The sequence below is a fragment of the Marmota flaviventris genome, chromosome 18 (genome assembly GCF_047511675.1).
Source record: "Marmota flaviventris isolate mMarFla1 chromosome 18, mMarFla1.hap1, whole genome shotgun sequence".
Lineage (NCBI taxonomy): Eukaryota > Metazoa > Chordata > Mammalia > Rodentia > Sciuridae > Marmota > Marmota flaviventris.
The window spans coordinates 16,295,847-16,322,061 of record NC_092515.1 but is presented as its reverse complement, the minus strand read 5'-3'; the positions used below and the strand labels follow the sequence as shown (position 1 = coordinate 16,322,061).

General features: G+C 39.1%; 1 protein-coding gene across 4 annotated transcripts in view; it reads right to left on the bottom strand.

Moving 5' to 3' along the window:
- Nucleotides 1-3,226: 3,226 nt before the first annotated feature.
- LOC114097375 (zinc finger protein 570) overlaps nucleotides 3,227-26,215 on the bottom strand; it is a 63,787-nt gene continuing 40,798 nt past the window's right edge. For 2 of the 4 annotated variants that reach the window (XM_071605018.1, XM_071605017.1), the window contains exons 3-7: nucleotides 17,229-17,363; nucleotides 13,287-13,332; nucleotides 10,445-10,580; nucleotides 9,572-9,667; nucleotides 3,227-5,728 (exon numbers count right to left, since the gene is read on the bottom strand). In XM_071605018.1, the coding sequence (XP_071461119.1) occupies nucleotides 4,746-5,728; nucleotides 9,572-9,667; nucleotides 10,445-10,580; nucleotides 13,287-13,301 (1,230 nt within the window). In that variant the 5' untranslated portion in view covers nucleotides 13,302-13,332; nucleotides 17,229-17,363 and the 3' untranslated portion in view covers nucleotides 3,227-4,745. Of the gene's footprint in view, nucleotides 5,729-9,571; nucleotides 9,668-10,444; nucleotides 10,581-13,286; nucleotides 13,333-14,657; nucleotides 14,721-17,228; nucleotides 17,364-26,215 lie in introns of those variants that run through there. The other 2 variants (XM_071605019.1, XM_071605020.1) reach the window with 2 other exon arrangements.

Sequence of the window (26,215 nt, the reverse complement as noted above, 5' to 3'; positions counted from 1 at the left end):
TACAAATTACAAATGCAATATATGTTAACAAGTAATACAAAACAAAGATATACAATGAAATAAGTACTTATATTCCCCTTCTCCACCAAGGTAACCAATGCTAACAACTTGGTTGTCTATCCTTTCACAATTCCTTGTTCATGTAAACATATACATGCATATATACACATAGGGGAGGTTATTTTTTATTTATTTTTGACAGTGCTGGGGATCAAACCCAGGGTCTTGTACATGCTAGGCAAACACTCTACCACTGAGCTACATCCCCACTCAGATTTTTACTATAAAAATAGAATCTCATACATTATGCAGTTTGTCCAGTTCACTTAACAATATACCATAAACATCTCTACATATGAGAGTTCTAGCTCCCTTTCCCTATTCCTATACCCAAATTTCTTTACTTATTCACACATTTGAGATATACTTGGTTCGGTCATTTACATGGTTTTCCTTTTGTGTCCCTTTTCCCCCTCCTCCTTCTCCTCCTGATTCGCCATAAGCTGCGTGCATTACCCACCCCACAACCAATGCAGTCTTCCATAATTTTTCCATGCATATAAAATCGTACATAAACATACATGGATACATGTTTATCCTTTAAAAACAACTAGAGACATTTTGTTACTCATTTACAAAAAGGGTCATATTTTATATACTCTGTATCTATCCAGCTTTTTTTTTAACTGAACATTGTGTAATTCCATTCAAGTCCACTAGCATAGTTTTAATTTGTCCACTTTATTGCTTGCATAAACATTCTATGGGATGGATATTCCTTCACCCAATTTCTCCACCAATAGGGCATTTATACTGACTCTAGTGATTTTTTTTTTTTTTTGTCATGAGGAACAATTTTAAAATAAATGTTCACTATTCTTTGTGTATTGGAGCATATGTGTGTGTGTGTGTGTGTGTATTTGTTTGTTTGTTTGTACTGGGGAATGAACCGAGGAGTGCTTAACCACTAGCCACTCCTGGCCCTTTTAATGTTTTTATTTTGAGACAAGGTCACCTTGAACTTGAGAGCCTCCTGCCTCGGCCTCCCAAGTCACTGGGATTACAGATACCACTGCACCTGGATGGGACTTTTACTTCTAAGAAGATTCTCCAAATTGACAAAAGTATTTTAAGTTTTAGAAGATATTACAATATTGTTTTTCAAAAAAGCAATTTGAATTGCTTTTTGAAATTTAAGTTTCAAAAAAAAAAAAAAAACTATATTAAGAACAATCTTTGTTCTGAAAGCCAAAAGCAATCTTGAATAGTATTATCTCATTCCAACTTTAACCTATATTTCCTAAAAATGATTGAAGCTAAACATTTTTTAAAATATTTTTTTAGTTGTAGTTGGACACACTACCTTTATCTTATTTATTTATTTTTATGTAGTGCTGAGGATTGAACCCAGTGCCTTGCATGTGCTAGGCAAGGACTCTACTGCTGAGCCACAACCCAAGTCCCAAAGCAAGCATTTTTTGATAGTTCATTAGCTACTATTCTCACAAGTGTATTTAATATTCTTGGCCATGTCAATTTGAAAAATCCTTTCTCCCTAATTACCTCTGAAAATATTTCCCCCAATTAATTACCTATTGATTTTGTTGGCCGCATCTTTACTATTTATTTAATTAAATGCAGTGCTGGAGAATTGAACCCAGCACCTCACATAAGCACTCTACCACTGAGCCACCACCCCAGCCCCTTTTTAATGGCCTTTAAGTGTCCTATGTTAGTAAAGTTAATCTTTCTGAACTGCTAGATTGTGTGGTCTCTGACTTATTTTAAGAATTTTTTAAAAATATTAAATCTAAACCCACCTGGAATTTGCTTTTGGATATTATTTGTGCTATTGATCCAACTTTTTATTTTTCCAAATTAAAAGACAATCGTGCCATAATTCTTTTTAAAAAACTAGTTTTCCACCCCCCTGTGGTTTGAGAATATATGTTTTCTATACATGAAAACTCATATACACCAAGGTCTACTAAATTTTCTATTCTGTTCTATGGATATATTTTATTTATCTGTTCCCTTGCCAATAATTCATTAGCATGATTTCATGTTGGCTTCTGGTAACTGGTGGACTGGTGTGCCATATTCATTAGTAATTTCATTAGCATGATTTCATGTTGGCTTCTGGTAACTGGTGTGCCATATTCTTTTTTCATATGGTTGTTCTCTAGATTCTCAGGCTTTTATTTTTCATATTAAATTTAAGATCATTTTCACACATAAGTAAAAAATCATTTAAGGCAATTCTAAAAAAACATATAGTTAATAGGTGTTATATTGTTAGTAGACAGAACAGCTCTTGATTTCTGTCATCCTACATTCTTAGAAAATTACCTTAAATTAAAACAAATAAAATCTCTTTAGTTATTGGTATCCAACCATATCATCAGCAATCAGGGATAGCTTTACCTTTTCCATTGTTTATATTAAATATTTTTCTATTGCCATCACTGGAATCTCCAAGACAACATTAAACTACTGATTTTAAAAATATGACTTCAGCTTACCATATACTATGAGACTTTGTTAAAGAAATCCTTTTAAGTGGTTACTCTTGATTACAATTTAATTTATAGGATATAAGATTAAATGCCTTTTTTAGAATTTTTTTTAGTTGTAGATGGACATAATACCTTTATTTATTTATGTTTATATGGTACTGAGGATCAAACCTCACATGCAAGGCAAGTGCTCTACCACTGAGCTACAACCCAGCCCCTTAAATGCCTTTTATCATCTATTGATTAAGAGTCTTCTCTTTATTAACCTTATTGATATATTTCCCATTACTGATCTGGCTCTACATTCTTGGGATAACTCTTACAAGGTCATCATATTATATCATTCTTTAGGTATATTATAGCTGAATTCTATTTGCTGTAATTTTATTATTTCTATATTCATGAGTAAAACCAATAAGGAGTTTTCTCTTTTCCAATTATATCGACTTCATAAAATAAACTGGATTATACAATCTATGGATTGAAATATTGTAAAAACACTGGTAATGCTTTCTTTAGAAGAGTGGACAGAATTAATCATGAAGTTATTCGGGCCTGAAGCATTCTTCGATTATAAATCCACATTACCAAATTCTTCAATGGTACTTGTTATATCAAGTTTTCTATTTCTCCTTCCTTCCTCCCTCCCTCCCTCCCTCCCTTCCTCCCTCCCTTCCTTCCTCCCTCCCTCCCTCCCTTCCTTCCTTCCTTTCGCACCAGGGATTGAACCAGGGGTGCTTAATCACTGACCCAAATCCCTAGCCCATTTTATTTATTTAGAGACAGGGCCTCATTAAGTTGCTGAGGCTGGCTTTGAACTCTCGATCCTCTTGCCTCAGCCTCCCAATTGCTGGGATTACAGGTGTGTACCCATGCCCAGCTACAAGTTTCTATTTCATATTGCAATTTATATAACATATAGTTTGCTAGAGAGGATCCATTTCCTTTATTTTAAAAACATTTTTATTTAGAGTTATACAAGAATCTTTTTATTACTCTTTTAATCATGTCTATATCTGTGATTATATCTCTTTTCATTCAGATCAGGTAATCATACAGGGAGGCAAATCTTGAAAAGTATGGATTTCAAGTCCATTTCTTTTCTTATAAGGACAACATGGCAGCTCAAAGAAGCAGATGTTTTTAAAACACTGGAATGATGGAAAACTTGGAGTACAGTGTCCAGGACAATCACAAGGAAAGGTATGGGGGGAAAAAGTGGATGCTGCATCAACTTGCAATAAAAAAAAGAAATTCCACTTAATTGATTTCTGTGTAAAATATTTCTGAATTCTAAGACCTGTACAAAAGGTGTCTCTTATGCTAGGTGTGGTGGCACATGCCTGCAATCCAAGCAACTCTGGAGGCTTAAGCAGGAGGTCAAACTCAGCAATTTAGCAAGACCCTGTCTCAAAAAAAAAAAAAAAAAAAAGTAACCCTTCTAAGTTGCTGAAAGATATTTTTAGTTAGTACCAAGAAAATAAAGTGTCAATTATAACAGGGCAACACTTGTTTTGGTCAAATATTGTACCCAGTAATGAACTTTACAAGTGTTTTGTTTATACAATGTCAGGATGGTAAACTATTCCTTAGCTTTCATTTTCAACATAAACAACCACACTTTCAGTATAGTTTGTAATTGGCATCAAAATACATTAAAAACATTGCTTTATTATTCAGAAAAGGGGTCAATAACAACTGCTTTGCCATTTATGTTTATTACAAACAAGGCAGAGAAAATGCAGCTGGTGTAATATATTAAGAGTTCTCAAAATAGTTGGGCTGTAGTGTTATTATTTTTTAAATTGTTAACACAATAAAAGATACTGGTGATATTTAAAATGGAAAATTTTGGTAAAATGCACTCTAATAGACTGTGACATAGGGTTTGACAGTCATGATTTATATTAAATTCACATTTACAATGCTAAAATACAAATAGTTTTTATTATGCAGCTCGCTGAGGAATGTACCATATATACTTCTAAGTCTCTTTGCATACATTTTGTGTTCTGCTTGCATTCTATCTAATAAATCTTTAAACTTTTCTCTGCCAGAGTAACCATGTGTATATATCATAAAGTATTTTCTCTAACCTTTTCTATATGTTCATATCAAATTGGAGCATGGTTTCCCTTGTAATAAAACTCTTTTTGTCCAAATTCATTAAATTGGTAAATTTCTCCTACAGTTGAATTCCTCCAAACCCAATGAAACTCTGTGTCTTGCTCAAGGCTTTTCCACAATTATTAAATTTTCATTCCTATAGGCATTCTTCCTAGCATGAATTTTCTGATGTCTACTGAGGTTTGGCTTCTGATAGAAAGCTTTGCCACATTCATTACAACCATAGGGTTTTTCTCCTGTGTGAGTCCTCCAGTGTTTATTGAGGCATGACTTCTGGCTGAAACATTTTCCACATTCTCTGCAACGATAGGGTCTTTCCCCTGTGTGCATTTTTCGATGTACATTGAGATATGATTTCTCACCAAATGACTTGCCACATTCACTGCACACAAAGGGTCTCTCTCCTGTATGTGTTCTCTGATGTTCTGTGCGATGTGACTTCTGGGTAAAGGCTTTACCACAAAAAAAGCATTCAAAGGGTCTTACCCCAGTATGAATTCTCTGATGCTTAATAAGTGTTGACTTATGTGAAAAGGCTTTCCCACAGTCAGTGCATCCATAAGGCTTCTCCCCCGTGTGACTTCTCTGATGCCTAATGAATTCAGACTTGTAGCAGAAGGCTTTCCCACACTCACTGCAGACATGGGGTTTCTCTGTAGGTGGAACCCTCTTTGGTCTGTACACAAGAGAATTGGTTGTTGCTGGTTTATACATAACTGCTGGATTACAGCTGAGAGCTTTCTCACACAGACGGCAACCCCAGGGCTTTTCTCCATTAGATCTTCTATCATGGTCTGTACGCTGTACCAATTTCTCATATCCATAACATCCATCTTGCTTTTTTGTAGAGTTTTTCTTACAACAAATCAAGTCTAAATTATGGTTCAAGCTCTTTCTACAAGAATCCCAGTTATTAGGGTTTTGAATTGAAGAAAAAAGATCAGTGCTCAAAAGTGGTATTTTCTCAAACTTATTACATTCATGGGGTTTTCCCGTGGGCAGTGTTTTCTTGCTGATGAATGCACCTTGCCCCAGAAGCACATCTTGCTGTCTATTCCTCTGGATATTAACTGACAAGAAGTCTTCTGTAGAAAGTACAAGTGAATCATCCCTTATAAATGTCTGTACTTATGATCTGGAATAAAACTTTAGAAATGCCCTCAAAATTTAAAGGATTCACAGAACTTGAAGAGACAGAATGAATGATATCTGAAGAGCACAATACAAGGGAGAAGAGTTCTAGGAGTGGTGAATATTGGGAACACTAGCACAAATAGAGGGGAGTACATGCAGAGAAATAATTCCAAAGAAGATGGGATGATGCACAGCAGGGGTTGGCAATGAGGGCTTTTGTTTTGTTTTGCTTGTTTGTTTTCTGCTGAACTGGGGATTAAACCTGTTACACTCTACCACTGAGCTATATCCTCATCCCTTTTTGTCTTTTACTTTGTTGAGACAATGTCTCCATAAGTTGCCCAGGCTGGCCTTGACCTTGTAATCCTCCTGCCTCAGCCTCCTGGGTAGCTGGGTTATAAATATATTGGTGGCAATCATGTTCTTTAAGAGCCAGACAGTGAACATTTTAGGCTTTGTGGACCATAGGGTCTTTATCACAATTAGTCAATTCTCCCATTGTAGCAGAAAAATATGAACCATATGTAAACATATGACTCTGGCTGTGTTTCAATAAAACTTTATTCACAAAAATAGATGGCTGATCTGTAGGCCATGGTTTTCTGAACCCTGCTATAGAAATACAGTTAAATGTTGTACAGAACCTTGCTATTCAACACAAGGGTCTTTAAGGGGGCACCTTTGGCCTTATTTGGGAGCTTGCTAGATATGCCTATCTCAGACCTTACTCCAAATCTGCTGAATCAGAATTTATTATTATTTTTTAAATTTTTTTTAGTTGTAGATGGACATGATACCTTTATTTATTTTTATGTGATACTGAGGATCAAACCCAGGGCTTCACATATGCAAGGTGAGCACTCTACCACTGAGCCCTAGAATTTATTTTAGCAAAATGCCTAAACGACTAACATGTCAGAGTCTGACAAGCATGGATACAGAAGTTATCAGAGTTTATCCTGACAGGCTAGCTAACTATAAATAGCAAAGTGCACTAAGGATACTGTATTTTAGTAATCTGTTTCTTTCCTAATCTTATTAATTTTTATTTTTATGTGTAAAAAAATGGATATTCAACACTGCTTAAGAAGTCCATGGCACAAAAGCAATTAAGAACCCCTGACTTAAAGGCACGCAGGCATGAGATAAACTGGACATGATTTTAGGAGATGTCAGTGAAAAATGGGGAGAAAGCCATTTCTATAGAAAGAAAAAAAAACAGCATATGTGGGAAGAACAATCAGAATGGTAGAAGAGGGAGACTCTAAATGGGCACATACAGGCATGGTCTGGGATGAAATACAAGGTGAAGCTGAGTGCTGCGGTGCATGCCTATAATCCCAGCTCCTTGGAAGACCGAGGCAGGATTTCAAGTTTGAGGTCAGTCTAGGCTATCTGGCAAGATTCTATCTTTATAAAAATTTTTGGTAAAGCACCCCTGGATTCAATCTCTAGTATATATATTAAAACACACACACATACACAAAAGGAGGAGGAGGAGGAGGAGGGGGAGGGGGAGGGGGAGGAGGAAGGAAAGCAAGCAAGGCATGAGGAACAGCTAGGACAAATAATGATGACCTTAGTTTTTTATATACAAAGAACAGGGTAAGTGGGCACTCCTGTGGAAATGATCTACAGACTGGTAAAATGGGAGCTGGATGAGGGTACAAAAGGCAAAGGAACCAGTTACGTCGTGTGGTCTCAGAATGTATGAGTTCTTTAAAGTGACATGACTAGGAAGAGAATCAACTTATGAAAACCAGGAAAGGCAGCCCCTTGGAAGGAGAAGGCTGGATGTAGAGAATACAGAGCACTTAGAAAGCAAAGCTGATAAGGTATATTTTTTGTGGGATTTGCAGTTATAAAATTCTCAAAAGAGGGAGAAGAATAGTTGGTAGCCAGGTCATCTTGGTTTCAGGAAGATGGATGGGCAGTTCAATGAAGCAGAAATACACCCCAGAGGACACCAAGTGTAGAGGTCAAGAGCAGTGGTTCTAGAACCTGATGACCTGGATTCCAATTCTTGTTCTGTCCCTTACTTGTATGTTCTCTTATCATTCCTGATTTGTAAATGGGGTAATAAAGTAACCTGGGTTCACAGGTGTTGTAAGGGTTCAATCAGTCGATCCATGTGAAGTGCTCAGAGCAGACCACAGCACATGGAGAACACCGGCTGCCACCCAATAATTCTAATGCTGTGCTGCTACTGCAACCCTGCAACCTGATGGGAGTAGTTAGAAAATGTTTTGAAGAGAAATACTAAAATTATTAGTTTTTTAGTTTATATAATATTTAATTCAATTGTGTAGTTAACGACAGCAAAATATAAGTGGTATAAAGAGATCTAGGAACAGAACAGAGGTCCCATTCAGGGCCTATTCAGGAACTGTCTCTTGCAAAACCCATACTTGTTTGTTTTTTTATTTTTTTTTCTTCTTTTCTTTTTTTTGGTACTGGGGATGGAACCCAGCAGCTTTGCTGCTGCATTACATCCCGAGTCCTTTTTATTTATTTATTTCTTAGGGCCTCACTAAGTTGCTAAGGCTGGCCTCGTTCTTGCTATCCTCTTGCCTCAGCCTCCCAAGTTGCTGGGAATACAGGCTGTGTACCCCTGTGCTTGGCTAACCTCCCCTACTCTTGTGGAGAAGCAGTACTTCAGAGGCATCCCTAAAAGTGGGTCACCAAGGGGCTGGGTCTGTAGCTCAGCAGCAGAGTGCTTGCCTAGCATGCGTAAGGCACTGGGTTCGATCCTCAGCACCATGCAAAAAATAAACATATAAAATAAAGGCATTGTGTTTATTTACAACTACAAACAATTAAAAAAAAGTGGGTCACCAGGGCTGGGATTATGGCTTAGTAGTAAAGTGCTTGCCTAGCACATGTGAGGCACTGGGTTCAATCCACATAAAAAAACTAAATAAACAAAGTTACTGTTTCCATCTACAACTAAAAAAAAAAAAGAAAGAAAGAAAAAGAAAAAAGTGGGTCACCAACCCTCAATGTACCATGGGTATTGTTGGAATATTTTACATTTAGAAAATTCTGAGGGTTAATTGTAAGTAGTTAAAATGGGCCCAGTTTGCTGGGTGTGTTAGTGTATTCCTATAATCCCAGTGACTCAGGAGGCTAAAGCAGGAGGATCAAAAGTTCAAGACCTGCCTTAGCTTTAGCAAGGCCCTAAGTACTTAGCAAGACCCTGTCTCAAAAATAAAACAAACAAAAAAGGGGTTAGAGATGTGGTTGAGTGGTTAAGTGCCCCTGGGTTCAATAACCAGTACCAAAAAAAAAAAAAAAAAAAAAAAAGGACAGGGCCCAGCTCATCCCATGTGGAGTTCCCTGCTTCCTCCTCTGCAATCCCATACTCTTCCATCTATAGGAGTACTTCAATTTGAGTTCAAGAAGTAAGGAAATGAGGGGTAATAGACTGTGGATACAGCAGGCAGATCTCCAAGGCATTTCATTGAGAAAGTGTTAGAACAGAGAGCAGGAATGCAAGAATCATAGAATTATTTGTGAGAACACCAGAATGTTTATGACACATGAGGGGTAGATGACCTCAACAGATAGACCAAGGATTCTGGATGAAGGGAGACGGACCAAGCACATAAGGGCAGAGCTGAGATTTAAAGTGGAGGCAGGAGGAACACACCCAGATACAGTGTGGGGACACATGGAGGTCAAAGTGTCATCAAGAAGGTTGAGGTGTTCAGAAAAATGTCAGGCAATACGCTAAACAAAACTTTAAAGGTGCCGGCTTCCCATGGTACCCCTTCTGCTAGAGTTATCACACTTACCCTGACAATGGCAGCCCGGGCACACTGCCTCACAAATCCATGGTGCTTCTTCCTGCTCCAGCCTGAGGATCACATCTGGTTTGGTGCCTTCATAACCTGTTCCAGGAAGATAACCCAGGGTTTGGGCTGAGCTCCTTGGTCTTCAGAGTCTCTCAAGCAGCTTTGAATGCTGCACAACAAATGCTCTTGGGAGGTAACTGTATACTCATCCAGAACCAATGGAATTAGTAATCTAGGATGATTGAAACTCAGGCCAAACCCACTGAGGCAACACAGCACAAGGGTTAGAAATGCCTTCTGTAGCCAAGCTGCTGGGATCAAATTCTGGCTCCACTGTGTTCCTGGGGGGTGACTCTGGGCAAATCAGTGCACTTCTCTGTGCCTCGGTTTCCATTTGTGCAAAATAATGGTACTTAAAAGTACCTACACCTCATAAAGTTTTTTTAAAAGGTTTATTTCCAATCTTTTCTTGTTCTCTGACTTTAGGCTACAGTGTGATGGGTACAACTAACATTTTTTAAAAATCCAACATTCTGGCTTTCAATGCCACTTCACTATGTAGATAAAGAAATACTGTGGAAAAGTTAAAATATAATGTTTAAGAAGCTGACTAAATCTATATGCTTTTAAAATGCTAGTATTTGGGTATTTTCTGTAGGAATAGTTCGACTGAAGTTATTTTCAGAACTGTCCTCTGGTATTGACTACTAGAAGGTCAAGAAGCACTTCTACTGTAGTTACAAAATGGTATCCTGCCAGGTCTGGTGGCACATGCCTATAATCCCAGCAACTCAGGAGGCTGAGGCAGGAGGTTAGCCTTGGTAACTGAGCAAGTCATGTATACTCTGAATTGTATAATGAAGCTGTTCTTACCCACTGAGACCAGGTTACTATAGGTCTCCAGCATTACGTCCCGATATAGGGCCCTCTGAGCAGGATTCAGCCGGCGCCACTCCTCTTGGGTAAAGCCCACAACCACATCTTTGAATGACACAGGTCTCTGCTGAAGCTGAAATGACAGTAAATTATGTGGAAAACTGTTGGTGGAGGTGGATGGTGTTGACTTATACTTCTCATAGGTCACAGCTTATCAAGGCCATCTACCTAGGATGTCCTTTACATTCCTACCTTTGTGCTATATTTGGTGGCAAAGATAAAAATCATGTTGGAAGCCACCCGCCCATTGTCATTCATACTTTGAGTCAACAACCCACCATGTGTGGCCTAGTGCTGGCTGGTGGGAACACAGTGATGGATGATTCCTGACCTCATGGGGCTACTGTCTGGCATAGGGAGAACAATTTGTAGAATCATCAGCATGGAAGTGTCATGACAGCTGTAATGGCAGGACACCTATGCGATAGCATGCAGAGAAGGAACTTTTCCGGGTCTGGTTAAGCTTCAGAGCTCAGGGCTGTGTGGACTTGAGTCTTCTCTACAGGAAGATGAAGAGCACCCCTTGCAGGGAGCTGTGTGAACAAAGGCACGGAGGCAAAACAGTGATTTTAAAGGTGGCAAGTTACTCAGAGATATGGGCAAAGTAGGACTTTGAGTGATGAGATGATGGATAAATGTGTGCACAAAGCACATCTGGGAGGACATGGGTGAGTGACATGGTGTGATATAACTCTAAGCAGACTGGAAAGTTAAGGTGCATATTGTATTCCTAGAGTAACCACTAGAATCATAATGCAAACAGGTACAGCTGAAATAAAGTGGAGTTCTAAAAGATGTTTAATGAGTCCATACAAACACACACACACAAAAATAAAAAGAAAAGAAAAAAGAGAGAGAGGAAGAAGAATTAGAAGAAGAGGAGGAAGAGGGGAAATAGAAATAGAAGATGTACAACCCTATAATCCCAGTGACTCAGGAGGCTGAGGCAGGATAATTGCAAATTCGAAGCCAGCATCAGCAATTTAGCCAGACCATGTCTCAAAAAATAAAATGGGGGTGGGGTGGGGTTGTAGCTCAGTGGTAGAGCACTTGCCTAGCATGCATGAGGCACTGAGTTCGAGCCCCAGCACCACATAAAAATAAAACAAATGAAATAAAGGTATTAAAAAAAGCGTATTTAAAAAAAACTAAAATGAACTGGGAATGTGGTTCAGTGGCTAAGCACCCCTAGGTTCAATCCCAAGTATCACAAAAAAAAAAAAAAGTAGGTAGGAAGATTATGTTCTGGGGTACTACTGCATAGCAGGGTAACTATAGTTAACAAAAATGTACTGTATAGTCAAAACAGCTAGAAGAGGGTTTTTGAACACTTTCACCACCAAAAAATGAAAAACATATGAGGCAATGTGTACTTTGCTGTTCCTGAGTCAACTTTGTTTTAAGAGAGTTGGTCTCTTGTTGCTCATTTTAGGTGAACATCTAACATTATGTATGTGGATTACAAATGACAGGGATTTAGAACTTCCTATGACTCTGACAACAATAGCAACACTGTCATCATTGGGGAGCAAAGGACTCCAGAGTTTTTGCATGGGAAACACTAATGAACCTCTACATTAATCTTATTTCTGCATTTATTATTGTTAAGAACTCTACCATATTACTGCTTCTCATACCTTGGGTGCAAGGATCACCCAGAGCCATTTAAAAACAGAATCCCAGGACCACCCATAGAAAACCCTCTCCAGGAAGTCTGGGGTGAGGCCTGCCATTCTGTATTTCTAACAGCCTTCCAAGGAGATACACCTGGCCACTCTGTAAGCAGCAGCATTGTTCTGCCTCAGCCTCTCAGGAAAATGTATTCATAAAGAAGCACCTTGAAAAGCTAGCTTTCCCCTAGAGATATACATGTGCTTCTTCTTCAGGAGCAATGCAAACCAAGGACTAATTTGTCTTTGCCTTTTTGTGGAACTCCAAGGAAAATCACAGTTACTGACCTCTTCTTGGATTCTTTACTTTGTACATCTGTATTCCAAACAAGAAATGTTCCTTGCATTGGTGCTCATAATATCAAACTTGAAAACTACCTGAATGTCCATTAAACCAGAGACTAGCTAAGTCAGTCATACCCCATGTATTCTCTATGAAGTATTATATACCTGGTTAAAAAAAAAAGTTGTTTTAAGTACTAATACTATGGGTATAGCAGTATGTTTAAGTGTCTTTTCATCATGTTTACGTGTAGAAAGGGGGCTGTGGTATTTCACCCAAATCCTCCTGAAAGACTGGATGCTGCAGGCTCGAAACTTTTCTGAGATTTATCTTTGGCCAGTGGGAACTTCCTACCACAGTTCAGGTATATATCCCAGCTCTACAGTTTCTTTTTGTTTGTTTGGTAGTACTGGGGATTGAACCCAGGACCTTGAGCATGTCAAGCAAGTGTTCTACTACTGAACTACATCCCCAGACCTTTCTTTTTATTTTATTTTATTTTTTAATTTTTAGACAGGGTCTTGCTGGCCTCAAACTCCCACCTCTACTGGTACGACAGGTGTACTACCATGCCCAGCTACCACCATGTTGTAAGATCAGCTCAGGCCTCTGTTTAGAACTCCCTCTGCCTGATCCTGCTTTCTTCACTGCCTCAGGGGAATTCCAAGATCCCCCTCAATAAACCCTCTGTGTTAAAATATACATCTCCAAATCTGTTTTCCTGAGAATCAGCCCATGACAAAGTGTCTATGCTTATAATGGGTACATTGTTTTCTAGAACACTTTCCCCAAGAAGGGAAATTTGGCCACTTATTATCACACTCACCTGGTACTCAATCATTTTCTGCTGTTCTTGGAAAAAGAGTGGAAACCTGTGAAGGTAGAGACGGGGAGGAAGAGGATGGAGGAAGAATAGAAAACAGCTGTGAGGATCAGATCTGACTTGGAACTTGCAAATTCCCTATGTAAATCTTCTGTGTTTTAAATCACTGTGGTAAAAAAATAAAATGGCTGCCATTCAAGTCAGAATGTGAACGCATAAAAACAGAACTTTTAAGGAGGAAAAGCTTCTACTAAAAAATAAGTAGAAGTTTAAAAAAAATACCCTTAAAAATTAAATAATTAGATCTAAATGTATTCTGAACAAGGGATAACTTATAAAAATATTACAAAGAACTCTGCCATTCGACCAGCGCAAGCTTCATAAAAGAAGGTTCGATGCATAAGAAATTGCTAGTGAGTTTTAAATTAAAGAGTCAGACTCTCATTACCTTTAACACAGCTCCAAGACTGCTTCTCCTAGCTCCCGCCTCCAGCCACCTAAAGTGGTGGCGAGGTTTAAAGAAGAGACTAGCAAGAGAGGGAGTGCATGCCAGGGAGTGAGCTTTTATTGGGGAACAAAAAATTCAAGGGAAAATCCCATCCAATGAAGGTTAAGGGGGGCAGCATCCAAGGTCAGGGCCGGCCATTGGGTCTTCAGGTCAGTGGCCAGGCACACCTCTGCACGGACAAGTCCTCGGACCTGGGAAAGGTGTGGGATGGCTTTAACACAGCTGTGTCTAAGCGCCTGTCACCCAGCCAGGGAGGTAATTCAAATCACGTGCGAGGATGGCCTCCCACAAAGAACCCAAAGAAAAACAAACTCACTGTAAAACAGTAAAATATACTCAAAATATGGCCCTAAATAATTAATGGAAGCTATACCTTGTTATCCATTTAGTAGATTATTCAATGTGGTCGTAAAAATAATTTTAAGGGGCTGGGGTTGTGGCTCAGTGTTAGAGCGCTTGCCTAGTATGAGTGAGGCACTGGGTTTAATCCTCAGCACCACATAAAAATAAAAAATAAAGGTTATTTTGTCCACCAACAACTAAAAATCAAAAAATTTTTTTCTTTATTTTCAGTGCTGGGGATTGAACCCAGGGCTCTGTGCATGCAAGGCAAGCATTCTACCAACTAAGCTGTATCCCCAGCCCCAAAAAACAAATATTTTAAAAATATAATTTAAAAAAATAATTTTCAGGGACTGGGTTTGTGGCTCAGTGGTAGAGTGCTCGCCTTGCATGTGTAAGGCCCTGGATTCGATCCTCAGCACCACATAAAAATAAATAAATAAAATAAACATATTATGTCCAACTAAAAAAAATATTAAAAAATAATAGGGGCTAGGGTTGTGGCTCAGTGGTAGAGCACTCACCTAGCATGCACAAGGCACTGGTTTCAATCCTCAGCACCAAATAAATGTAAAATAAAGATATTGTGTCCACCTAAAACTAAAAATAAATATTTAAAATAATAATAATAATAATAATAATTTTCAAAGCCAGGTGCAGTGGCATAGTCCCAGCTATTCAGGGGGCTGACACAGGAGGATCACTTGAGTCCAGGAATACAAGTCCAGCCTGGGCAATATAGTAAGACCCTCAACTGGAAAACAAAAATAAAAACAAAAAACAATTTTAAACATAAAACAATTATGTTGTTTTTAATCCAGATGTTTAAGAAATACTATGACTTGACAAATTTTAAAAGAAAATGGCAAATTATAGTTTGAGAGTATAAACAAATATTTTCTGATGAACCTGAATGTTTAATTTTAGAACTGTGCTAAAACCACCAATATAATAAGGTCTAAGTTTTCAAATTAGGTTTTTGTGGCCATTCTCACTGAAGTGATCTAGAAAAGCCTAATATTCCCAGCTAGTATCCAAATTATGAACTCTACTACTAATTTTCAACAAATAGAAATGGAGCTCCTTGGAAAATGGCTGATTACACATCTGGAACAAAGATACAAGATATACCTCCACAATTTTGAGCATGAAAAAGCAAGGATACTACTTCAGTGGGTGGGTCATGGCAAGGGACACAGGAGCTAGCCATAAGAGACTCCAGCCATACAAGAATGAGTGTTAAGACTGGTCATATCTACTGAAGCTAAACATATGAATATCTTATGGTCTGGTGCTTTCATATGAATGCACATGTCACAGAATTTTAGCCTGTAAAAACTATGAATTTGTAGTGATATTTAAAAATCACAATATTAAATCCAATTTTTTTTTTTTTAAAAAAAAGAGCTCTGGGATTGATCACTACACAAAAGGAAGGTGGGGAGGGATGGAAGAAAGAAGAGACACTAAAGTGTCAATTAAAGGCAGCATGTGATCCTGATTGGATCCTGGAACAAAAAAAGAAAAGTAGCTATAAAACGACATTATTAGCTGACATGTGAATATAGACTGTCTTACACAACAGCCTTAAATCAATGTTAACTGCTTGGTTCTGAAAACTGCTGGCTATGTGAATATTCTCATTCTTAGGAAATACACACTAAGGTATTTATGGGTAAAGGAGCATCATGTCTACAACTTAACTAAAATAGTTGAGGTAAAAAAGGATAAGAATAATTCTTATCCTTTTTTACCTCAACTATTTTAGTTAAGTTATACTCACACACACACACACACACACACACATATCAAAAAACAGTCACATGGGCTGGGGTTGTGGCTCAGTGGTAGAGTGCTTGCCTCATACACGTGAGGCACTGAGTTCGATCCTCAGCACTGCATAAAAATAAAATAAATGTATTGTGTTCACCTACAACTAAAACAGTATTAAAAAAAACACAGTCACATATCACAGAGAGCATATCACACACATATCTCTCACATACACACACACACACACGCATACACATAGCTTTATCTAGATGAATCTATATGAAAGATACATATGAGCCCTATACATAAAAGATACAAAAGTAATATTCTTTAAAGTTTTCCAAATAAAAATAATTTCCAAATAAAAATAATTTTTTTAAAAAATTACAGACAGTAGGTCCACAGATCCCGCTACTACCATCATTCTGAGGTTTCAGGGATTTTTCTGCCACTGGTTCAAGACAGAATTAATTCCCCATACTCCTTGAGGCCAAGTGAAGTGGCACAAATGACAAGTGGCCACATACCATCCCCTACGATGATAGAATGAAAAGCTAGACAGATGTGCCTCTGAAAGAACATGCCTATCACATCTACAATGTGACCATGGCCTTCCCTGACTCTCCCTCACTCTTAGTCTCCCTGGATCTTGGGGTCAACTCTTCTCCCATCATTTAGCCACAGAGGTTCCATGGAAGAAGGAAAAGAATAACATCCTTACGTTGGTTCTTGCTTCTAGCTCAGGAATGATGCTGTTTTCTTATACCTGGCAGGCAGACTTTGCTCTGGCAAGAAGTCTGGGATTGCTGTGTGTGATGGCACATGTCTGTAATTCCAGTGGCTTGGGAGGATAAGGCAAGTTCAAAGCCAGTTTTTGCTAAGCAACTCAGGAAGACCCTGTCTCTAAATAAAATATGAAAATGGACTGGGAATGTGGCTCAGTGGTTAAGTGTGCATGGGTTAAATCCCAAGTACAAAAAATAAAGAAAGAAAGAAGTCAGCCAATCCCAGTTGCTTGGGAGGCTGAGACAGGAGTATTGCAAGTTCAAAGCCAACCTCAGCAAGGTGAGGCACTAAGCAACTCAGTGAGATCCTGTCTCTAAATAAAATACAAAATAGGGTTTGGGATGTGGCTCAGTGGTTCAATGCCCCTGAGTTCAATCCCTGGTACCCCCCCACACACACACTATAAACAATGTCTTGGACCTTGTTGACCCCTTCATATGAGGATTTTTGTTCCAAATTTCCTGTTCCTAGACCAGATGGGATCTTTTACTTGGCCTGCCAACCCCTGACAGTTTCATCTCACAACATTCACTCACCCTTAGCTGCAGACACTGGCGGGGTCTTCTGCAGGGGTGGACGAATTTCTGTGGCCCCGAAGGCTGTCAGGAGCTGGATAGCCCTACTGTCCAGCAAGATGGCAGGATCCAAACATCTGCAGGACACCTGGGAACCTGAAAATAAGCAGATCCCTTGGTGAGTATCAGCCAAGTCTCCCTCCCCAAATATTTCCTGGGCCTCAAGGGGAAAGCCTGCAGAGACCTGTGGAGAACACAGCTGAGTGATAGTTCTGCTCTGGATTTGAGTATTTCCAGAAAGACCTGAGCCTGGGAGTGACAGACACAAATTTGAAGCCAAGAATTTCTCTGATTGCTGGAATCTAGGTCAGACACTTTGCCTCCCTAGGCCTATTTCCTTATGTGTAGAAACAGAAACAGGCTGTCAGGTGCTAGACAGCCTGGGTTCAAATGCAATCTCTAACATTTATTGGTGTGTGACACTGCATGAGCTACTTAGTCACTCTGTGTCTCAGTTTCCCCATTACTTATTTCTTATTTTTCCCTTCTTTGACTTACAATGAGAAAAAAAGACATTTTTCTCATATATTGTCCACTTGCCTCTCATAAACAATCTATTATGTTCTTTTTTGCTCACTTTTTGAAACCAGGGATTGAACTCAGAGGTTCTTAACCACTGAGTTACATGCCCAGCCCTCTTAGTTTTTTATTTTGAGACAGGGTCTCATTAAGTGGCTTAGGACCTTGTTAAGTTGCTGAGACAGCCTCAAACTTGCAATCCTCTTGCCTCATCCTTTGGAGTTACTAGGATTACAGGCATGTGCTACCATGCCTGGCTGTATATTCTTCTTTCTTTCTTTTTTTTTAAAATATTTTTTTAGTTGTAGTTGGACACAATACCTTTATTTTATTTATTTATTTTTATGTGGTGCTGAGGATCGAACCTAGTGCCTTGCACATGCTAGGCAAGCGCTCTACCACTGAGCCACAGCCCCAGCCCTCTTTCTTTCTTTCTTTTTTTTTTTTTTTTAAGAGAGTAAAACTTTATTTTAGTGTTGAGAGCCACAGCCGAAGGGGCCCCAGCAAACTTCCAGCTGCCGGCTGATGATTGGCTCACAGCGGCCCCAGCAACATCTAGCTGATTGGCTCCTCGGCCCCAGCAACATCTAGCTGATTGGCTCCTCTGCGGTGATGCTCATTGGACTGTTTCCCTGCCCTTTCAGACCACGGAGCTGCTCATTGGGGGACTTTTTTGGCTCCGCCCACGTGACCCAGCCAATCGGCCTCAAGAGCAGGAGGTTTGTGGGAGGTGGAGAGAAGCTTGTGGGGGAGAGAGAGGCTTGTAAAAAGCCGGTGGTGGCAGTTGAGGCTCTGAGGGTTTTTCCCGAGAAGCTGTTTTGTTTGGTGTGTGGTTCTAAAAATAAAGTTAGTTTCTTTTGACAAGTGGCTCCTGATTGTGCCCAGCCAGACTGCGGCATTTGGTGGCTCGCACGGGGAGCGACTGAGGGTAAGTGAAACTGCTCGCCCCTGAGGGCAGGGCGAGAGGATGGGTAGCCATTTTAAGATTCTTCTTTTGTTATTTTGTTTCACTTTTGTTTTAAGTTGCCTGTCCCTGGAGATGAGTGAGACGGAAGAAAAACCGCTCACATCTGAGGAAAAACTATTTACGTCTGAGGAACAGATAGGGAGAAAGGACGGATGCACATGTCAGGAGGATAGAAAGGCTATAATGACTTTTTGTTGTTCCCTTTTTATCTCATTCTGTCTCGGTTTTGTTTGGCGTCATCTTGTTGGGTTGTATTATAGTAGAAATACGGGATCAGAAATTAGTAAAAAACAAACTGAAAGAGTGTTAAGTAAATTGTTAGAGGAAGGAGGCATCTCAGTAAAATCAAGAACAGTCAGGGCATACGTTGATACAATACAAAAATGTAGCCCATGGCTTTTTAAGGAGGAGTTGTTAAATATATCACAATGGAACCATCATGGTGAAGATTTAAAAAGAATAGAAAAGAAAAGCCCAGGGACTCTGCCAGTTGGCACATTGCCATTGTGGACGTTCGTATCTTGTTTGCTTAGTCCAAAGCCTTCAGTTCAGACAATGGTAGAGGAAGGAGAAGACATAATGATTCAAGTAAAAGAGAAGGTCTCTCAAGTTAGTCAGACAGAGGAAAAGATTCAAGTAAAAAAGAAGGTCTCTCAAGTTAGTCAGACAGAGGAAAAGATTCAAGTAAAAGAGAAGGCCTCTCAAGTTAGTCAGACAGAGAAAGAAAGTGTAAAACAGAAAAAGCCATCAGGGGGAAAGTTACAACAGGAGATTGCTACTAACACCTTTCTATCACCAGAGGGTGTAAGTGTCCAACCAACAGCACCACCTCTACAGGAGACTGCTACTAACACCTTTCTATCACCAGAGGACGTAAGTGTCCAACTAACAAGGCCACCTCCATATGCTGGGAGGTCCCCAACCCCCGCAGTTGATAGTTGGGATCCTGAGACAAGATCTCAAATATTAACATGCCCTGTATTTGAGGCAGGAGGGCAGCGATTTTACCAAGTTTTAAATTTCAAAACAGTGAAGCAGCTAAAAGAGGCTGTAACAACCTATGGTCCTCAAGCACCCTTCACTGTAAGCTTGGTCGAATCCATTAACAACTTGAACATGACGCCAGCAGATTGGGCTAATATGTGTAAAGCTGTGCTAAATGGAGGACAATACCTGTTATGGAAGGTTGCCAATGAGGAATTTTGCAAGGAGACGGCTAGGCGAAATGCAGCAGCTGGTTATCCTCAGAGAAATCTAGATATGTTGTTAGGAAAGGGACCTTATGAGGATCAGCAGCAACAAATGGCATATGATCCTGGCGTATACGCACAAATTGCTGCAGATGCAATTAAGGCATGGAAGACTTTACAAGGACATGGAGGTTTACAAGGTCAATTATCTAAGGTAATACAAGGAGCTAATGAACCTTATGCTGAATTTGTAGATAGGCTTATTCAAACAGCTACCAGAGTTTTTGGGAATACAGAACAAGCAATGCCATTACTAAAACACCTGGCTTATGAGCAAGCGAATCGTTGGTGCAGAGATATCATTAGACCATGGAAACATGAAGATTTAAACACATATATTAAATTATGTAGAGACATTAATGAACAAGAGCAAGTCGTGGCAGCTGCAGTAAAACAGGCTTTAGATGCCAGAGACATTAATGAACAAGGGCAAATTGTGGCAGCTGCAGTAAAACAGGCTTTAGATGCCAGGCCAAGAACATGCTACAATTGTGAACAAACAGGACATTTTAAAAGGAATTGCCCCATTGGAGGAGGGTTTAACAAAACTAGGTATCCAAGGAGTAGAATACCAGGTATTTGCCCACGATGCCGTAGAGGGAGACATTGGGCTAATGAATGCCGTTCTCAAACCACCATAGAGGGTACTCCATTATCAAAAAATGAACAAGGACCAGGTGTTTATCCACGATATCGTGGAGAAAGGCATCAGGCTCCATTGCCAAAAAATGGACAAGGGGGCCCAATGCTCCGGGGCCCAAAACCACAAATATACGGAGCACTGGAGGAACCCAGCAACCCCATCAGGGTAGTGCCCAGGACACATTGTCCATCAGATCCCTCATCAGACAAACCAGAGGGAGCGCAGGGTTGGACATCTGCGCCTCCGCCAGAGCAGTACTAACTCCAGAGATGGGAGTTCAAATCATTCCCACAGGGGTGAAAGGACCTCTTCCCAAAGGAACAGTAGGCTTATTATTGGGACGCAGCTCTTCTACTCTAAAAGGACTTATGATAAGTCCTGGGGTAATTGATCCCGATTATGAAGGTGAAATAAAAATTATAGCCAGTTCTCCAAAGGGTATATCAGTAATTTCACCAGGAGATAGAATAGCACAGTTACTAATAATACCCAGCCTACATGATAAATTTTCCAGTCGTACTGTAGAAAGAGGTTCCAAGGGATTAGGTTCCACAGGTGTAGATTGGGCTATGCTTTCTTTAAATTTAGATTCTCGCCCCATGCTAAAACTAAATATTCAAGGACATGAATTTAATGGGCTACTGGATACAGGTGCAGACCTTAGCATCATCTCTCGTCAAGAATGGCCAAAACATTGGCCATTACAACAAGCCACTCAAACGCTTCGAGGCCTAGGAGTGGCGACTAATCCCCATAGAAGTGCAATGGTATTAGATTGGAAGGATCCTGAAGGATGTGAAGGAACTATACAGCCATATGTATTGGATCATCTTCCCGTAAATTTATGGGGACGAGATGTCCTAGATCAATTAGGTTTGACATTAACAAATAACATCAACCAAAATGCACCCACTATTATGACTAGACAAGGTTTTAGGAAAGGAAAAAGATTAGAAAAACAAGAACAAGGTATAGCAGCACCAATACAAATAGATCAAGGAACAGACAGACATGGGTTGGATTTTCAGAAAGGGCCACTGAGACAATAAAAATTACTTGGAAATCAGAAAGACCAGTATGGGTTCCTCAGTGGCCCCTGACTAAAGAAAAGATACAAGCAGCCCATGACCTGGTCAAACAACAATTAGCGGAAGGACATATACAACCTTCTGTATCTCCCCATAATACTCCCATTTTTGTCATCAAAAAGAAATCTGGTAAATGGAGATTATTGCAAGATTTAAGAGCCATTAATAATGAGATGGTTATTATGGGACCTGCTCAATCAGGGATTCCTCAGTTGTCTGCTTTGCCAAAAACCTGGTATGTTTTAGTTATAGATATTAAAGATTGTTTTTTTTCAATTCCAATTCATCCTGAGGATAGTCCACGTTTTGCATTTACTATCCCTGCACTGAATCATGAAGGTCCTGATCAGAGATATGAATGGAAAGTACTCCCTCAAGGGATGGCTAACAGCCCAACTATGTGTCAAATTTATGTTAACAAAGCAATCCAGCCACTTAGAAATCAAAATCCTGAACTACAAATATTTCACTATATGGATGATGTATTATTAGCACACAAAGATAAAAGCACATTGCTAGAATGTTATGCCACACTTACAAACTTATTAAAAAATTATAATCTAGAGATAGCAATACATAAAGTACAATTAAATTTTCCAATTAATTATTTAGGAGTTCTATTATCCTCAACCATGGTCCGTCCACCAAAAATTCAAATACGAGTAGATCAACTCAAATCACTTAATGACTTTCAAAAGTTATTAGGAGACATAAATTGGATAAGGCCTTATTTAGGTATACCAACAGGAGAGTTGGGACCTTTATTTGATATCCTAAAAGGTCCATCAGATCCAAATTCACCCCGAATGTTAACGCCTGAAGCAAGAAAGGCATTAAAAATCATTGAAACATATATGGAAAATATGCATTTGGATAGAATTGATATAAGTTTGCCTTTATTATTTATTGTACTACCAACAAAAAATATTCCTACAGGAGTATTTTGGCAAGAAGGTCCATTATTATGGATACATTTATCTTATTCTCCTAACACTATTCTTACTAGGTATCCTGAGGCTGTAGGACAATTAATACTCAAAGGAATAAAAGCAGCAAAGGGAGTGTTTGGAATTTCTCCCAATAAAATTATTACTCCATATACTATGAATCAAATTGATGAGTTAGCTAATGAGTTAAATACTTGGGCAATAATCATGTGCAAATCTAATGTTTCATTTGATAACCACTTACCATCTAATCCTTTATTGTCTTTTTGGTCATTGCATCCTGTAATTTTTCCAAAAATGACAAGAAAAACACCTATCATGAATGCTCCAAATATATTCACTGATGGGTCAAATAATGGTACAGCAGCAGTAGTTACCCCTGATCAAACTTTTACATTTTTAGTACCCAAACAATCAGCTCAAAAGGTAGAGCTTAATGCAGTTTTACAAGCTTTTGTGATGTTTAAAGATTCTGTATTTAATTTATTTTCTGATAGTCAGTATGTAGTTAATGCTATAGTATCTCTTGAAGATGCTGGTAGGATTTCCCCTTCTTCTACTGTTTTCTCTTTGCTTTCCACTATACAAAGTCTAATCTGGGACAGAAAAGATCCATTCTTTATAGGACATATCAGGGCACATACAGGATTGCCTGGAGCCCTTAGTTTGGGCAATGATTTAGCAGATAAAACTACACATGACATACATATTTTCTCTACACTAGAAGAAGCTATAAATTTTCATAAAAAGTTCCATGTCAATGCTAATACTTTACAAAAGCGTTTTAAAATAACTAAGGAACAAGCTAGACAAATAATAAAACAATGTCAAAATTGTGTGACCTTTTTACCACAAGTTAATCTTGGAGTCAATCCTAGAGGATTGATACCTAACCATATTTGGCAGATGGACGTCACACACTTGCCAGAATTTGGAAAATTAAAATATTTGCATGTTACAGTTGATACTTCTTCTGGATTTTTGATGGGCTCCCTTCATGCCGAAGAAAAAACTAAAGATGTTATAGCTCATTGCTTACAAAATTTTGCCACTGTGGGTGTTCCAAAACAGTTAAAAACAGATAATGCCCCTGGTTATACTTCTACCTCTTTTAAACAATTTTGCTCAACATTTGGCATTACTCATATAACAGGAATCCCATACAATCCACAGGGACAAGGCATAGTTGAAAGAGCTCATCAAACTATTAAAATGTACTTATTAAAGCAAAAAGAAGGAATTGGGAAGGGGTATATATTCCCCAAAGATAAACTTAAAATAACCCTTTTTACTCTAAACTTTTTAAATTTGGATTCATCAGGACTTAGTGCTGCGGAAAGGCATATGTGTCCAAAAAATGTACATAAGCCCAAGGTACTTTGGAAGGATATTCTAACAGGACAATGGAAAGGTCCTGACCCAGTAATTGTCTGGAGTCGGGGGTCTGTTTGTGTGTTTCCACAGGGAGAACAGCAGCCGATTTGGATTCCAGAGAGATTAACCAAGGTCCTGACCCAGTGATTGTCTGGAGTCGGGGGTCTGTTTATGTGTTTCCACAGGGAGAACAGCAGCCGATTTGGATTCCAGAAAGATTAACTAAAGCGATTTCTACAGACCAAAAAGAAGATGATTTGGCTCAAATCCATAACAACTGATATCCAAAACTCCAGTTTGGCTATTCTTACATCTGCAACAGAACCAGGATGCTTTTTTCAATATCTATTTTATTATTGCCCTTTGCCATATCATGAAGTTCTATTTTGTTTTTTGAGCTCATACAGACCTAGGTTAATGTTTTGCTGATCAGTTCTATTTTTTGACTATAGAGTTTTTAAACATTGCAATGGAGATTTCACCTGTAAAAAGTTATAAGGCCTTTACTATAATGTTATGTGTTGTATGTATTATATTATGTGTGCACACTTGTGTTTTGTGTTATATGTTTGAATGTGCGTATGTCCATATATCATATATGATGAGCGCTCATGATAAAATGGATCCAAATATTTTTTTTTCACGTGATTTATATGGTTTAATTTAAATTGGGTAAACAACTGTTGAGGATTGTTTTAATATGTATACAAAAAAGAAGGTTAACAGATCTGTTTGTTTACTTTCACCTTTCCTTTTCATTATATTTAATAATTCTCTTAAAGATAATGTAAATTGTTAAGAAAATTGTTTTCTTTTAGTGCCTTCTGTAATGTTACATAATTTTTTCTTTAGCCATTATTGCCAGAATTCCTATCTTCATCCCAGTGCCGGTGAAGACAATGTAAATTGTTAAGAAAATTGTTTTCTTTTAGTGCCTTCTGTAATGTTACATAATTTTTTCTTTAGCCATTATTGCCAGAATTCCTATCTTCATCCCAGTGCCGGTGAAGACAATGTAAATTGTTAAGAAAATTGTTTTCTTTTAGTGCCTTCTGTAATGTTACATAATTTTTTCTTTAGCCATTATTGCCAGAATTCCTATCTTCATCCCAGTGCCGGTGAAGACAATGTAAATTGTTAAGAAAATTGTTTTCTTTTAGTGCCTTCTGTAATGTTACATAATTTTTTCTTTAGCCATTATTGCCAGAATTCCTATCTTCATCCCAGTGCCGGTGAAGACAATGTAAATTGTTAAGAAAATTGTTTTCTTTTAGTGCCTTCTGTAATGTTACATAATTTTTTCTTTAGCCATTATTGCCAGAATTCCTATCTTCATCCCAGTGCTGGTGAAGTCAAAGATAAAACCAATCTACAGCTTCTACAATAGCCATCACTGAACTGCTTGCAGAACTTGCCTGGACACATTGTGAGCTCACCTGTATGCATTGTGAACTATCTGTTGGTGCAGCGACTTGTGGTAGTGTTGGGGTATTTTTGCTGATGATGTCACCGGTGGTACAATTTTTCAAAGGAGCCCTCAATTGGCTTAATGTCATGGCATTTTGCATCCTCCTCTACTAGTGATGGTCTAAAATTTGGGGGCCAACAGAGGTGAGGCAAAGAACTTCACCCCCCCACTGGTGCAAAGGCCTATCCACAAGTATAGCTGTATGCTGGACCGGTAGTCAGTGACGGGTATGATCCAATTGCAGTGGTACCAACCTAAGACAGGAGGCTGACGCCTAGAGGTCAGTTCATCCGATGACGGGTAAGGACCATATGTTGAATTGGACTACCTAACAGGCACGGTCCCTAAACCACATGCTTGTTGTTTAAACAGAGAGGGGGAGATGTTGAGAGCCACAGCCGAAGGGGCCCCAGCAAACTTCCAGCTGCCGGCTGATGATTGGCTCACAGCGGCCCCAGCAACATCTAGCTGATTGGCTCCTCGGCCCCAGCAACATCTAGCTGATTGGCTCCTCTGCGGTGATGCTCATTGGACTGTTTCCCTGCCCTTTCAGACCACGGAGCTGCTCATTGGGGGACTTTTTTGGCTCCGCCCACGTGACCCAGCCAATCGGCCTCAAGAGCAGGAGGTTTGTGGGAGGTGGAGAGAAGCTTGTGGGGGAGAGAGAGGCTTGTAAAAAGCCGGTGGTGGCA